Source organism: Euleptes europaea, chromosome 2 (assembly GCF_029931775.1).
Source record: "Euleptes europaea isolate rEulEur1 chromosome 2, rEulEur1.hap1, whole genome shotgun sequence".
Taxonomy (NCBI): Eukaryota; Metazoa; Chordata; class Lepidosauria; order Squamata; family Sphaerodactylidae; genus Euleptes; species Euleptes europaea.
In genome coordinates this window covers 62217004-62233965 of record NC_079313.1, presented here as the reverse complement: position 1 = coordinate 62233965, position 16962 = coordinate 62217004, and the positions used below count along the sequence as shown (strand labels likewise).

Genomic DNA, 16962 nt, shown 5'->3' with positions numbered 1-16962 from the left:
TGTTTGTAAATAATTTAATATGATATTGTTACCATGTGCTTTGAAATCCAGTTTATGTGATGTATTATACTGATTCTATTTCAATGTTCTTTAATTTGCGTAATCCAGTTTTATTGCATTATTTGCGGTATACACTATACTTCATAACTGCAAAATAGTAGGAAGAGTGCAGTCTTTATCACTCTGTAATCCACTTTGAGTCTCAACGAGGTGGACAACAAATAAACAGATTTTAAAAATAGTCACATCCTTATCATTAGTCATTGTCCTGGTTTCTGTGTTAGAATGATGACTTAAAAGTGTACTTGGCACTGTGAAGGACTGGTATTCTTAAAACTGTTAATGAGACACAATACTGACAGTTTTCAAAAACATTTACTTTATAGTATACAAAGTTCACAAAAGCATGTTTAAATTCTGTGGATTTGCCCTTTTTGAAGCGTTAACTGCATTCCGAATTCCAACACTTTGAAAAAAGGGCACATTCTTAGTCTTATCAAACTAATTTTACAAGTCATTGCCCAGTAGTGGGAAGACTGCTATTTTTGAATTCAGTTTAGAGTTGCATCCATTATTCTAAAAGGCAGGTGTTAGTGATGGTGTACTTAAGGCTGCTGTCATGCTGTTTTGAACATCCCATGAAAAGTAACTGGAATGTTTATGTCCACTTCGGCCCTGGCAACTTCACTCATGTCCTTTGCGCTCAAGATCAAAAGGTAAGCTGGCTTTGGTCCACTGCCAGGGCTAATGACAATGCTCAAGACAATACCTGAATCAAAAACAAATATCAGTTACCCAGGTGAAGAAGCACTAGGACAATCTCCATATTAAAACAGTTGCAGGTACAGTTAATTGATCAAAACCATGACAGGTCCATCAGTGAAGATTTGGTGGGTAAAAACCACATTTCTCTTTGGAATATGCCCGACATTCAGAGATCCTACCTGACCCCTGGGATAGGAGAGTGTAATGGACTTGGATAAAGACATTACCATCATCTTCTTCCAGGGCATCTGGTTGAGGAACAAAGATTGGTTCAGAAGGGTATGCATCTGTTTCTTGCCACACCCATGACTCTTTAGTTTTAATATTCATCTTACAAAGCTGGAAAAAAAATTAAAGGAAATTATTACTGAATGTTAATTAGAAGTTAACAAACGATAATCAGACAGAAACCTGCACTACTACCTCTACTGATATTGCAAAGTCACCTCAAATAACTTATCCATAATTTTTACATTATGTGCTCATTATCAGAATGTGGTATGAAATGTTATCTCGAATACCTTTCAATGATAAAGTAATGGTTAAAAGTCACTTTGTGCTTTACCATATTAAAAGCATTTATGAGAACTGAGCCTTAGGTAGCATTATCCTTTCTTGTTGGGATAATTGATAGCCTTATTCTGCAAAGAAATGATAAATTTTTTTGTTGGCTAGAATTGAGAAAATATATAGCAGCAGACAGATCTGGATATATATTCTCTGTACTGTGTGCTTTGGATCTGGATGTATATGCATTGTGCTACATATGTAACCTGCATTATACTGCATGCTCGTAAATTGATATCTATGCTACTTTGAAATGTTATTGATTGTCTTTATTTTTATAAACAGTAAAAAAAGTATCTGCTGATTTGGACCTTTATATACACATATACTTAGATAGGCTAGGATTGGAGTTAATATCAAAATATATTTCAAGTTTGAGTTAAACCAGATTGCTTTTTGATTAGTCTTGAATTGGACCCAACCTGATTATTCGAATTGCTGCTGGGCACTGGGGAAAAGAAATCAGGTATGAAAAGCTACTCCTTTGCACACTTATATTGTGCTAGTCCTGACCATGCAAAGGATTTTGATTTGCATTCATCCTTTTGCCTTTGCACTGGAACAAGAGTTTGTGCAGTGCAGTCATTAGCACATAATGCTTACCCTGTCTGGAACAAAATGATTCAGTCCAAGTCCGTATGCGTATGTGTAGGGTTTCCCTGAATACTTTGTGTAGTTTATTTGTGGAAACTCAAAAGCTATAAAACAAGAGACACATTTACTGAGATTCATGAATTGTTTGCATTTACTAAGCTATTTTTGTTGCCTCTGGCTGAGGTTGATCTTACCTTGACGAGGTCCTGAAAAAATGACTTCTGGTTCCAGCCAGACTGTTTCATCACTGTGTAGTATGGCAGTAGCGGTTGTGTTAGTCAGTGTGATTAAATTTTTGCCTGTGTCAGCCTAGGACAATGAAACAGGAAATACTAAAACTTCCAATGTTATACTTCCTTCCAGTATTTTATACCATTTCGCCACATTGCACCGTTCTCCCATTATTCTGTCATTGCTGTAGCATAACCAGCCAGAAAACCAGAACCCATGAGTACACTGTGGCTACATGAACAAAGTGGAGGCTTTTTTGTAAATGGATATGAATCTGGCTTGTTGCTGTGCTCCCTCCTCTACCCCACCCTCTACAGTGCAACTGAAACCTTCATGGTCTTCAGCCAAACTACTTTTTTGCTCTGAGTGTGAGCATGTGGAGCTTTCTTGCCCACAAACTAGGACCTCCCTCTCTCTCCCCAGCCTCGTACAAATTGACAGGAGCTCATACAACATTGATTCCTGCTTCCCACCACAGGCCCTATGCCACGTCCCGAGCTAAAGTCTCCCAAACTCCAGGAGCGGCTTCTCAAATGCTCAAGAAAGAAGGGAAAAGGGCTTGCTAGAAGCCACCTAGGGAGTGCCTTGCAGAGGTGTGATTTAAGTGGGGGACTTCCTGATTCATGGCTCAGCCAATATGCTACACTAGTTCTCAATTGTTTCCCATCAAAGATAATAGAAAATTAGAACTCAAAATTCAGACCACTCATATGGAGTTTTCAAAATTTAGTCAGGCCTTCATATTCTTAGAGAAATGAACCTAAAACTGACAGCTACCTTCTCAATATTTAGAGGAAGAACATAACGCCGAACTTCAGGTTGAGGAGCTTTTAGTGCATTTTTCTTCACTTCATCCCAGTTCTCCCGTAAATTGGCTAAATATAAGTAATTGTAAATAAACTCATACCTGTACAAAGACATAATTGACATTAAGATCAGCTTTATTTAAAAATAAAGCTGGTTGGATCTGTTATTGATCAATACAGCATCCCAGAACCAAGTAAGGGTAGATCAATTTTCTTGAGAATCCGGGTTATCCTATGACAAATAAGCAAATGTCCACAGTAGAATAGTCAAATATCCAGTTCTCTGACAGTCTTCTAAATTTGGTAGCATGAGGTTAGGCTTAAATGCATAGCAGAATTAGATTAAGATCCCGTAGGTTGCACTCCTAAACACAATGGTCTGGAAATGAGGGCTCAACTAGCCAGCTTTTTTGCAGACCAATGGATGGCTCTCTAATGGTTTTTTTAAGTGGTACCTGGGGGAGGGGGTCTAACCCTTCTATGCCATTTCCTTGCTGCTATTTGCCTATATATTTTCCCTACAGGGAAATCATTGTGATTTTTAATCCTAAACACAAAGTGTCCATTCAGCCATCCCCTTTGACAAAGCGAGATTATTTCTCAGTATTATAAAAGAAAGCTGCCCTTAGGAGTGATCCTCATGCACTGAGTGGATTGATTACTCTTGTGATTGGATCTTCCTTTAAATTGGCCTCTCTTTGTACTGTCCCCCTCTTCTATTGCCTTCAGTGTATATTTCAACAGGCTTATGGACATATCCTTCATGCATCTGATGAAGTGAGCTCTGATTTATAAATGCTTATGCTGGAATAAAATGTTTTGGTCTCTAAAGTAAACAAATAAATTGCCACTTGAGTCCTGTTTTATTTAGGTTCTGTTTGGAGTCCTTCAGAGCTTTGAATACAGCATTCTCAGTGACAATATCTTACCCCTTCCACGTGCATAGGTCTACAACCAGAAATCCATTATCTTCATAGGTATTAATATGATGAAAGACGTTAAATGGTGATGTCCTGTATTTGATGTTGAGGTATTTCCCTTTTTTCTTGTCAGCTACATGCATCCACACCTAAAAATATAATAGTCACACTGTTCACTCTTGTGAAACAAAGTGGCAACTACTGCTATATACCCTTCCATATTCTTTTAAAGATAGCAAAAGATGTCCATGCACTGGAATTCAGAGCCATCAGAAAAGCAATCTGTTTGCCTCGGCATCTAGTCATCAAGTACTGAGATTCTTCTCCAGATACCATCACCCTCAGTCAGAATGATAAGATGCTCTAATCTCTCTGTGGTCCAAGGGCCTTCTGTATGCTTTCCCACCCCTCTCGGAGATCCAGAAAGCTTTACAAAAGATATACCAGGAGGAAGTGAAGGTGATCTTCATATCTCCAGATTGGCCCCGCAGGTCATGGTTTCCATCCATAGTGGAGCTCTCAGTAATGGTACCTTGGAAGATTCCAGTGAGCCTGGACATGTTGCAGAAGGGCCCCGTTTGGCACCCAGATACAGAGTGGGTCCATTTGACCATGTGGATCTTGAAAGGAATGGTTCTCCTGAACCTAGGCTACTCCTCAGAGGTCGCAGATATCATCATGGTTTCTAGGAAGGCCTCCACAAGGCATATCTACAATACTACCTGGAAAGCCTTTGCAAGGTAGTGCCCCTCAACCCTGGCCAGGGCCACCTATTGGCTTTCTTACAGAAGAGCACCTGTCAGAAACTAAAAGCATCCACCCTTCATTGCCAGGTAGCAGCTATAGCCACAATCCTCACAGATAGCTGGACCCCCTTACCCAGATAGCCTCATATCATACTCTTCCTCAAAGGGGTCACATAGGTCAACCTTCCTTGATCCAATGATTCCCCTCATGGAGGCTGTACATAATTTTTTTGGCTCTCACAAAACTTCCCTTTGAACCCTTAAAAGAAGTTCCTCTTAAATAGTTCCACATGAAGACCCACTTCCTTACAGCAGCAGTTAGGAGAGTGTCGGAACTGGGAGCCTTGTCAGCCAGAAAAGGTCTATGTGTCTTCCACAAGGACAAGGTGGTGCTTTGGCCAGACCCACCTTTATCACCAAGGTGAACGCTGATGGGAGAATTTTCCTGCTTCTCCCTTTTCTCGGTTCTTTTTATAATTGGAATTTCTCTGCCTGCTTTACTCACCAAAAGCGGAGGCCCAAGAATGTGATAGGAAAGACAGACTTTTCACACACACTTTTCTCAAACATCACATTAAACATGTACCAGTAAAACATGCAGTTTATTATACTTACAAGAGAATATAAAGCAAAGGAGAAAACAACACTGTTTAGGAAAATATATAAGACAGAACTTAACAAACCCACACACAATTGACACACCAACAATTTATCAGAGCGCTCTGAGGTCGTTCCCAAGAAAAGACAGAATGGTCTCTCCCTGGGAAGGACGACGACTGGACCACTGGACTAGCCTTTTATAGGTTTAATCGTGAGAACGAGGGTCTCAAACGGCCCCCTCCTTCCAAATTCTCCAGGAGATGAGTTTTCACAAATCATGGCTATAAGTTGTTTGGAAATATCCTGTTCCATAATAAGTTTCCCATGTCCAGGTCTCTGATAAATCTTGTTCCGTCCGTCAACCAGTGTATGGAAAACAATCCCCGCCCCTACGTAAGCAGGCAATTTGTTGCCTGTTCAAATGACCTTGTTATCACAAACATAGTTTAGATCATCCGATGTGTTTTGGGTGATTAACTCAAAGTAATGTAATCTCCTATGCCCTTTAAGTTCAGAATCCTAATTGGAGCTGAGGTCAGCTAAAAGTCAGGTCTTCATATGGCTTCTAAACTACAGATTAATAAACTACAGATTAATAAAATTGGTTCTTCTTAAGCCAAACTTAATGTTTAATATAAAAGAATTCTCGCCACAAATGCAACCATTCACAGGAGTCAAGTTATTAATTTCTCATCCTTCTGCCTGTATCCTAGCCACCCCAAAGAGAGAGAGTGGCAGACCTCTAGAGGGCCCTCAGAATCTACCTCTGACGTAGAGAGTCCACCTGAAAGATGGACTCTCTTTTTATTTCATTAAATAAGGGGAAGATGATGTCCAGATCAGCCATCAGTTATGCCATTCGACAGTGCATCTCCCATGCCTACAAGGCAGGCAACATTCTGGCTCCAGCAGGGATCACGACACACTCTGTGAGAAGTGCAGCCGCGACTGCACCCTTCTATCATCAAGCTTCAGTGGAGGAAATATGCAAGGAGGCCACATGGTCTTCAATTTCGACATTTGTTAGACACTACAAACTTAACTCCTTCTCCTCAGCCAATGCTGCCTTTGGACTCAGAGTGCTGCAGCAGGTGCTGATAGTTAATTCCCACCTGTCTCTTGGAACATTGCTATTAGAAGCCCCATATCAAGATGCCCTTCTCCTCAGAGCGAGAACGGAACCTTGGATACTCACCATGAGGGTTCCTTCTGTTCTGAGGTTTGAAGGGCATCTTGCCCCCCCCCAGAAAAGAGAGAGACGGAAAGATAAAAAGGGAAGAAAAGAGAAGAACGACTATGAAAAGCAGAGTCCTGAGTCTGATCAATCCTATGTGCTCAAGCGAGAGGGGAATGCTTGCTCTAACCCTTCCTTATCCCTGCTTGCTGGGTGACAGTGGCCACTCAAACACTGTCAGCCTAACTTAGCTTGTGGGGTTATTGTGAGGCTAAAAATGGAGGACAGGAGAATTATGTCCCCATTGGGGACAAAGGCAGGGCATATATGCAGTAAACAACAATAATAATTCCATTATTTACCCATGAGACCCTGCTGGTAGATGCCTGACTGGTATCCACCAGAAAGATGGTGTAACTTCTATGTAACTATGTAACTATGTAACTTCTGCACAGTGGACCTCACTTTCCCTTCTACAGGTATTTATTGATCACTTCATAGCCATAAGACTTCTGGAGCAAGGTGTTTTTTAATTTGCTGAGCTTTAATACTGGAAGTGTAAAACCTGACTTTTTATATTGCTGTTGCTTGAGATTTGTGAGCTGCTTTACGGTGTTTTAGAGGATACTGAAGTAGTTGTAGAGCTTTATTTTAATGTTCTTATAATAACTGGAAATTGCTTGAGATCTTGGTTAAAAAGCAGTGTAAAATTATGAAAATAAATATGAATAACTTCACTTACACCCATGCTTTCATTAGACTCAAAGCAGTCCATGTAGTTGGCTCCCCAAAGGCTCCAGGAAGAAAGAAACTTCAGCAGGTTGATTTTCACAGGTGTTTCAACAAACACGATGTAATTAGGAGTCAGCCCAAAACTGTTCAGAAATATAATTGAGGATGGGACATATCAGATAACACAACATATACGAAAGTGGCAGTATACAAAATTCAGCTGTAGGTTTTTGGATCATTGCTCATTTCTTTTGATGTTCAATTCTAGTTGTTGGTTTCATGTTTTCTCCTCAACATGTCCATTCTTTTGCATTTGGGACAAATATTTTTCTAAAAATGCCAATTAAAAATAGATTGATGACATGAAGGCCAAATAGCACTGTCTTATTCTAGATGGGTAGTCATGTGTCTGCAGCAGCAAAATAAAACAGGAGTCTATGAGTACTTTAGAGGCTAACAAACTTTATTCCAACATAAACTTTCATGAGGTAATGCTCAGTTCATCAGATGCATGAAGTATACATCCATAAGAATGATGAATTTATATTAAAGGCTGCAAACAACAGAAAAATAGATATTACAAAGAGAGGCCAGTTTAAGACAAGATCCAACTGTGGATAGATAATCCTAATATGCCTAATATAGAATATAATCTAGGGAAGGGCAGGATGAAACATAAAAAGTAGAACCAATGTGCAAGTTATAACTAGATAATATATGTAAGGGGTTATGCAAGATACTAGCACCTATAGTGAGCGAGGAATCAGTTTTTTGTGAATACTGGGGGAGGGGAGATATGATTCATCAATAAGTTTTACAGTATCTCAGCAATTTTGCACTGGATTCTTACTTTGAAGTTTGTTTATAGGTGAATTGTGCCTTTCAGATCAGCACCAAAATGCTCTTGAAGATTAAAATGTTCACCCACTGGTTTTGAATGCTGCAGTTTTTCATATCAGATTTTAAACCATTTGTTCTTTTGAGTATAGATTTACTGCACCCCCCAATGTAGAGAACAGAAGGGCATTGTTGATACGCAATGGCAGATACTACATTGGAGACCTAGATGGTAAAGCTGATGTTATTAGGTCCTGTGATTGTATTGCTTAAGTGTATATGAAGACAAAGTTGCATTGTATACCAACATCCCTAGATTAATCCTACTTTTGCCTTTTTATCTGCAGTTGGGAGTGGTCCTTACCCACTCCGAGTATATTGATTGGATCTTGTGTTAAACTAGCCTCTTTTTGGACTAGGGCTGTCAAAAAAAAAAAATCGGTACAGTTCGGATTCGGCCGAATTTGACCCTTGTGGGGTCGGTACGTGCCGAAGTCCGAACTCCCCCGCTTCGGATCCCCGGTAATTCGGGGGGATCCGGAGTTCGGGGGAAAATTCGGCCGAAGCGCGCCTTCAGGGATTCCCTGAAGGCGCGCGGGGGCCCTTTAAACTGATCTGAGCCTCCCAGCTGGGAGGCGCAGATGAGTTTAAAGGGCAGCCATGCCTCTCCAGCGGGCTCCCGTGAAGGGGGGCGGGCTGCCCTTTAAACCCATCTGCGCCTTCCGGCAGGGAGGCACAGATGAGTTTAAATGACAGCCCGCCTCCCTTCAGCGGGCTCCCGTGAAGGGGGGGGGCTGTCATTTAAACTCATCTGTGCCTCCCGGCCGGGAGGCACAGATGAGTTTGAATGACAGCCCGCCTCCCTTCAGCGGGCTCCCGTGAAGGGGGGGGCTGTCATTTAAACTCAGATGAGTTTGAATGACAGCCCGCCTCCCTTCAGGGGAGCCCGCTGAAGGGAGGCGGGCTGCCCTTTAAACTGATCTGAGCCTCCCAGCTGGGAGGCACAGATCAGTTTAAAGGGCAGCCCGCGCCTTTCAGCGGGCTCCCCTGAAGGGGGGGCCGAATTGGCCGAATTTATTCGCGAACTCCCGAACTCGCTGAATTCGGCCCCCCCCCGGTTGCCCGCCAGATTTGAGTTCGGATCCGTCCGAACTGAAAATCACCGAATCAGGGGAAATTCGGTTGATTTTCAGTTCGGACTGAACCGAATTGACAGCCCTATTTTGGACCTCAGCCTCTAAAGTGCCACTGGACTCTTGTTATGGTTTATTTTTACCATAGTTTTGTGTAGATCTGGCTAGCCATCTGTTAATAAGACTTATTTATATAAAGAATTAGAATTTACCTGTGAACATAAGATGGTTTGAATCTGTCACTGCAAGGAAATTGAACGACCACTTCACATTTGGTAATTGGGTCTTTTTTGTCTGAAAGGAGACTGAATGTAAGGGCAAAACACATCCAAGGAATTTATCTTGCACAGGCTAGTCAATGATAACTGTTTACAAGAACTCCTATTCTGCCTTCAACCCAAGCATGCATTCTTGTCATTAAGAAAATTCCTTTCATTGTTTCTAAAAAACTTCAGCCAATATGTAAGATATGGCAATACTATCACCTAAAGAGTCAAAAGTAAAACAAGGTTAGCAGATTTAATTGGTAAATAGAAAAATAAATATGCCTTTATGTTCTGAAACATGTTGATGCTCTTTGGAAATAAACAGACCTGCTTTCAGGGGAGGAATCCGCACAATATTGTAGGCAAGTGAAAAATTCTTTCCAAAACAGTTGCCAATATTGTAAACTGTCCCATCATTTTCAATGTGAGGATGTGCTGTTACTCCATTGACTGAAATGTATTTGCTGACATCCACCTAAGGATTGAAACAAAGAGCTGACTTGGTTGGGGGAAATCCATACTCTGTCGGGGAAAACTGCATATTGTACTATGTTTGGTTCATTTTGTGATACGCTGTGCATTCTTATGTAATTCCTTCCATAAGTCATAATGCTTAAATTGAGCAATTAACCTCTGGAGTTCTGTTCTGAACCACTGCAGGCACACTTTCCTAGATTTATAGAGGAAATAATCCAAGTTAAATGGAGCAGTCTTTTCTCAGACATTAAGGTGAGCAGGATTCACTATGATAAGCCTGATTAACTTCTTGGATAACTGATCACTATCCAGCAATTCATCAGAAATTACTTCATTCATACAGTACTGTATGGTTTGAAATAGCTGGTAGAAAGATAGTCAATACATATGGGAAAATACATATGGTTAACAATGTCTTCTTTAGAGGAATAGTATGAAAATCCGGTTTATTTAAAGCTGTTTTTGCCCAGTTGAAAATATTGGGGGTGGGGGGATGACATTATGCATGAATATTCTGTTTTTCACACAATCTACAGAAAGAAACCAATGTCCAAGAAAAATGTTAGTCTTTGGAATTAGGTAGTGAAGATTCAAAGTAATCCACAAAGACTATGAAATAAGGACAAGTTTTTAAAGCTAGTTCAATTCTCCTAACCTGGAAATATAGGTCATTAACGCATGGGCAAAATGTCACTGGTTAATCTCTCTCTCAACTCACACTATTTTAATCAAAGTAAACGCATGTCCATTTCCCATCCCACACTATGTGCACCACCCGATGCTCCCATGCGTGTGGGGCATGAGATAACGTGGGATATTTGGGGAGTGTTCGTTGCTACCGACGTCATTACATCACAGTCATGCGACTGTGCGTTCTTGGCGTCTTCCTTTTTTTTTTGTTGCCTAGAATGATATGCCGGTATACCAGCATACCTCACTTCCTGACATTGTTTTTTTCTCCTTTTTTGTGGCCATGTGTGGCGAGTAGCTACCACAAAATATTCTGTCCAGCTGCTTGTAATAAGTACAGAATCGTGGGGAGTTACCAGATATGCTGTTGTGCCCAACAGCTTTCTTGTACTCCTTCCAGAGAAGCTTAGATTTGGTTCGGCATTCAACCGGATCTGTTGTGCCCTCGCCGCTTCATCTCCCCTGAGACCTTCTCAAAGACATCGATATTTCTACGGGATGCTCCAAGGGCCTCCTGTACCTTGGCTTCCCCCCAAATTCCGATTAGGTCTAGAGTCTCCCTCTCACGCCAGGAGACCCCAAGAGCCCCCTGAGCATGGGCCCTAGACGACATGCCTAAGATTGAGGAAGGCTTGTGCCACAAATGGAAGAAATGTAAACGCAGTAAGGAAAACTGCCATCGGTCAGTCAGGCACTGAGGAAGAGTTTCATGCAGGACAGAGCGGAAAGAGATCAGAGAGCGGGAAATGGCATGAAGCAAGTGTGTGGAGGACTGACTCTACCACGCCAGCGCCTGTCTCCGCCCCTTTACTCCCCCGTGACACTTTGGTGTGCAATTTTTTAAACAAAATTATAAATAAATAAAACACAACTTTTACTTGAGTATTAATGGTGTGGAGAACAGGGCTCCAAGAAAAACTAAACATCCGCCAAGGGGCCATCTAGTCCAGTCATTAACTGATTTACTGGTATAACGATATATATAGAAAATGGCGGCTACTCATGTTAAGCCGCGAATGTTGATGGGGGGGGGGCGGTGGGAGTGGCTATGAGTTTTGGGCGACAAGGACTGATGGAATATCGACCCAGAAGCTCACACATGACGAAACAACCGGATTTATCTCGATTGTGATCTCTATTTCGCGATAAGACGGGTCTTGGAAAACACGCAAGCAAACTGCGCTGGAAGTGGATTTGATCCACAGAACGGGGCCAGCGTGCGTGTGACCATGAGAAAACCGCTACATTAGGGGTGTGTGAAGCAGACCAAATCGGACATGCGTTAATGACCTTAGATTGCTTTATTTGGGACTGAGCTGGCATGAGAGCATGCACAGATTACAGATCTCTTTAGGAGGGATGAAGGCCGCAGCAGAGAGTCTTCAAAGCACTATGCAGCGGCCTTGTTAATTGCCAGTATATGACTTCTAGCTGACAAGAGGTCATTTGCTCTCCTTTATAGAGAAGGTCTTGATGATACCAATTTGATTTAGACTCACGTTCTGTGCACTCTCTCCAGTTCTGTATGTGTCTTTCTTGAAGTCTCTTTTTCACCTCACCCCAACTATCCTCTTTTTAAATGTGTGCTTTGTATAGAAGCAAAAACACATAAGCGTCGCTTTGTTTTCAACCTTTGATGATATATAGCTGTATTTCAATACAGGGACATATTACATAGATTTTTGTCTCTGTTTTTTAAAAAATGTAGAGAAACTGCGGTGTGTTTACTTTGCCACAAATATATGTTATATATTGGCTTCCCAAAATGTACTCTTGGTAAAATAGCTAGGATGTACTCAAAATAAGGGTATGTTTATACTTTTTCATAAATAACATTTATCTCCTTGTATGAAAAATGGCATGGAAGAAGATCTCTGAAGACCTCTGGGTCTCTTCAGGGTTAGCATCTGTATGCCTGGAGGTGAGGCAACTGCCAGAGCCAAAGGCTCTTATAAGGGCCCACTGCTGCTGACCCCTCCCCCACCTGCTCACTTACTAATGCTTCACCATCTGTGGTCCCCAACTGCAAACACTGCACAGTGCCACCAGGGAAATCATTGTGGGAAGTGCAGGCATTTGTGAGCATGGACAGTGGAAGTTCTTGCAAATGGGCAGGGGAAGGACACCCAGGCATGTGGGAAGCACGAGGGTGTGTGGGTGAAAAAGGAGAGTATAAGCAGGGGCCCGTGGGTGGGTAGAGGAGGGGAGGGGGCCCTTGGAAATCTCTGACCAGGACCCCCAAAATCTGGAACCAGCCCTGCTTCTCTTAATGACTACATTGTCATTACTAACTAGTCTCTTAATTGTCCTTGCCTCTACTACCATCTCTTAGCAAATTCTGTAGAATTACCAGTCTCTTTGCTGCCAATGCTGAAGCACTGCATCTAAATAGTAATATTTTGTCACAATAAATGTAGTTACAAGCATCCCATAAGTTTTAGTAGCTGGCAGAATGGCATTGGCCAGTGCATTCTGAGGAAATGTTTTTGGTAGAATATTTGTTGTAATAGCCCAACATTTGAACTAAACTCTTATCAGAAGATGGGGCCTGGCTTCTGCAATAATCCTCATATTTAAGTAAACCATACTTTAGGCAAAGCGTTTCACATCATTATGCCCTTCCTAGATATTTTGTTATATATCCATAGTGAATGTTGTTCATTTCTGTTTCTCATTCACCTCTGGCCTTTATCTATTACCTTTTTAATTGTTTCCAAATTCTCCGGGTTAATTCTTGTTATGAAGTTGGTCTCAGTACAAGCATAAAAATCTTCACCCACGGGGTACACATTTACCAGGGCATTGTCAGTGATCTCTACACCTTTGAAGTATGAAAAAAACCTGGCGAAGACATTCAACAAGAAAATAAGATTTTTCCCCCTTCCCCTGAACCACATAGTGGAAAAGAATTCAATAATATACTTTTTGTTACCTGGAAAATATATTCTTGCATGGATCTGGGTAAGCATATGTGCCAAATTCTGTTATTACGATTCTTTTCTCTGTCATTGCTCTTACATAGGCATCAGTCCGGACAAACCTATGAAGAAAGCAAGATTGTAAGAGCTATAAATACATGCCGTAGGTCCTGATCAAACATTACCAGTTGCAATAGGGTGGCTACTTCCTCAAGGCTGCTCACATTGGCTTATGTAGGCAACTTCTGCCCATATGGCTAGGGTAGATCATGTGATAATTTTGTGCTGAGCTGGTAACATACTTCCAACATTACCTCAGTGGTCTAGGAGCCACTGCAGCCTTGGGGTTATACTGGATCTACTGCAGCCTTGGGGTTATACTGAATTATTGTAAAGGAAAGTTTGATATAACAAAGAGCTAAGGGTGCCTGAGTAGCTGAAGGGCACCATCTTGTCATTCATTGGCAACACTGGAGATTATGAAGTACACCACTGACCTCCTGTAATAAGTGACATGGCCTTCCTTAAAGTCAAACTTGTGAAGGAGCGCTTGCCCATCAAACAAATGATAATATGGTTCTGAGCCGACTTCGAATAATCCAGGTCCACATCTGAGGAGACTGCCTTTGAGCCAGACGGGAATCCTGCCTATTGCAACAAGAGCAAAAAGAAAAGTTTCTCCAATAAAACATTTCAGAAATAACAGTCATTGGATTTGTGCTGTGTGAAATAAATATGTTCTTTAAGGGTTAGAAGACACATTCAGCGGGGTAGTGTGTGTGTGTGTGTGGGGGGGGGCAAAGGGAGGTTTCCAGTTTTCTGCCACAGGCACCAAAATGTCTTGTGCTGTCTCTGGGAAGGAAGGGAAGTTGAGATAAGAGCTTCTCCACAGACTGTAATAAATGATAACAAGACTTGTACTTAATCACCGTAATTGTTATTACACAATGGGGTTATTTATTCAATTTTCTACCTGGGAGACACTTTAAAAATAACAACTGAATTTCCACATTGGAAAATAATAAGGGATTTACAGAGGGGATTTGAGTTTGAGATTTTTTCACAATGTAATGACCACCAAGGAAGTCCAGGGTTGCTATACACAGGAAGGCACTGGTAAACCACCTGTTAGTCTCTTGCCTTGAAAACCCCATAAGGGGTTGCCATAAGTCGGCTGCGACTTGACGGCACTTTACACACATACACAATGAACGTCCACCAAACAGCAGTCCAAATGACAGTTTTTCAAACCGAAGCACGTTTATATTATACTTAGGAATTGCTTCACTCACTACTAAGATGACTCTGACATAAGAAAAGTAAATCTGGTAGCTGGTTTAACATACTGGGGGTGTTTTACTCAGATAAACATTTGAGTACCAGAATATTATCCAAATGTCACTGGGGCTTAAAGGTCTGGTTCTATGGGTGACATTTGAAAGATGGCATTCCTAGTAATTTGCTTTGTTCAAGCTTTAGAATTGACTTTAGGGGGGTTTTAAGCAGCCAAATTGAGCACCGGATTCCAGTTTGAGTTAACACAGAAATTACTTCTGTATTAGAAGGTGAGTGAGGTGTTATTTTATGCTTTTTTTTCTTTCTTTTTTTGTTATATTTTTTTTGTATATTATAAAACTCAATAAAAAAATAAAAAAAAAAGAAGGTGAGTGAGGTGATGTATCTAAATCCCAATTTTTTTTTTTTTTAAGCCAGCTTCTATATTAGCCTTTGCATTTATGGTCTGGGTTATGGTCTTGCTCTTTCCTCCCTCAAATATCACCAGACCTCTGAGCCAAACTCTACTTTCCTTATCTCAGTGAACAGAATTCTACTCTTGAAGGCAAGTAAGGAAGCAGGGTGAAAAAGAAATGCACTCACCTGTGACATGAGCTGTAATTGGCGAGGACAGTTCCTCCACAGTCTCAAAAAGCTTCTTGTATCCACCAGCTGGGTGCTCAACTCTGAAAGGTGTCAAGATGACCAGGGACACACATTTGAATAATTGGGAGGAAAGAAGACTAGAACAGGCTTTAAGCTAGCCAGGAATTGTATCAACAACACAAAATCAAAACCTGAAGACCGACAGTACAATCCTAAGCATGTACATTCAGAAGCAAATCCCACTGATTTCAGTGGGACTTACTCCCTATTAAATGTTTTTAGGATTGCATCCAGAATGTATCATCTTGTTCCCCCTGCTTGGAAGCATTTATAAGGTAATACTTTTCAGCCCAATGCAATCAGTTGTGTTTCCAGAGATGTGCTGCATGTTTACTGACCAGAACAGACATTAGCCAAAGGAAGAACCAGTAGCCACACTCAGTCCTCCCACCAAGTACAGTCTCTCTTTACCCACGATCAAATCACATTATATAAGAACTAAAGATGCATATTAGTCATCCTCATACGTGCCAATCACCATCCTCCAGGAAGACTGCAATAATCACAGTCTGAATGCTCAAACACAAAATGCTCTCCTTCCCCTGATCCCAAGCAAATTGGTTACAGCAAAGACCTATGTATCTAGCTAAGCTTGCCCAATGGGGCTTAGAATACGGGCTTCTTGAATAACAACTCCCTATGCCACACAGCAAACCACTTCAAATGTCAGGGTTTCAAAAGTGCTGTGTGAAACGGCAGAGTCCTGCTGTTCAAAAAATAAAACATCCCACTGAGCATACGCACAGTTTGAGAGCACCTGAATGAGCTCTGTGGCCATTACGCGGTAATTTAGTGGGACCTACTTCTAGGTAGTGGATTTAAGATCTAAGAAGAAGACAGAGCTAGTTGCAGTTCTAAGAGTATCCATTAGCAACTGCCTTTTCAGGTTTTATGTTCTCCCTGTAAAATTCTGAAGTTTCTCATCACTATCTTGTCCAAGTCCCATACTGAGCAGCCTGTGAAGATGCAGTCCTCTTTGCTTCTGAAAAATTAGCCAGCTGCAATAAGTAAGGGCCATTAGCCCCTTTCTTTGGTTGGTATTTAATCTCTGTGTTGAGAAAAGCCTGGGGGATACTCACTGGCTGTTCATGTTCTCAATAAAAGATTGGAACTTTCCGGAGCCAAACGCAGACTACAGCACTCAGAGATGGGGAGTGGGTATTTATATGAATGCTAGGTCTCCCTGAAGGGAGCAATGGCTTTAAGAAAACATAGAAGCCAATCAGCTTGCTGCCGGTGAACAGAAGTATCTTTCACCACTCAAATCCTCCTGAAGCTTTATGAGATTTTGTCCTGCTGTTCAAAGGTCTTTGAATGTTTTCCAGAGACCTAAATCCTCAAGCAGAAATGGATTACAAAGAAACAAGGAGAACAGACTATAGTCACACAGCCTGTAACGTGCTTGCTCCTTGGCACTAACCATTACCCCAGTGTCCAAATTTCCAGTTTAGTGGAACTGGCCCCAGTCAGACACACTGCTGGTTCCAAATTTGTATAAGGCTTCACCATGTATCATATATAAAGGCTTATGCACTGCTTTCTCTTCTCTGGAGAGGCTCTAATGA

The 16962-nt window shown here is 41.4% G+C and overlaps 1 protein-coding gene across 1 annotated transcript; it reads right to left on the bottom strand.

The window, feature by feature from the left end:
• Window positions 1–477: 477 nt before the first annotated feature.
• On the bottom strand, window positions 478–16556 carry RPE65 (retinoid isomerohydrolase RPE65). Its single transcript, XM_056844226.1, has 14 exons — window positions 16477–16556; window positions 15335–15417; window positions 13954–14104; window positions 13471–13578; window positions 13238–13379; window positions 9699–9846; window positions 9318–9399; window positions 7146–7278; window positions 3893–4032; window positions 2935–3064; window positions 2121–2235; window positions 1936–2030; window positions 993–1104; window positions 478–769 (listed from the first exon to the last, which is right to left on the bottom strand). Exons 1-14 carry the CDS (start codon window positions 16485–16487, stop codon window positions 618–620), a joined length of 1602 nt encoding a protein of 533 aa, XP_056700204.1. The 5' UTR covers window positions 16488–16556; the 3' UTR covers window positions 478–617.
• Between the last annotated feature and the right edge of the window lie 406 nt (window positions 16557–16962).

Bases quoted from the DNA above. Each gene is read 5' to 3' on its own strand.
- RPE65 (XM_056844226.1), bottom strand. The intron at 13,579-13,953 runs GTCAGTGGTGTA...CTTTCTTCATAG, and splicing joins CATGTCACTTATTACAGGAG to GTTTGTCCGGACTGATGCCT. The intron at 2,236-2,934 runs GTAGCTGTCAGT...TCATTGTCCTAG, and splicing joins TTCCTCTAAATATTGAGAAG to GCTGACACAGGCAAAAATTT.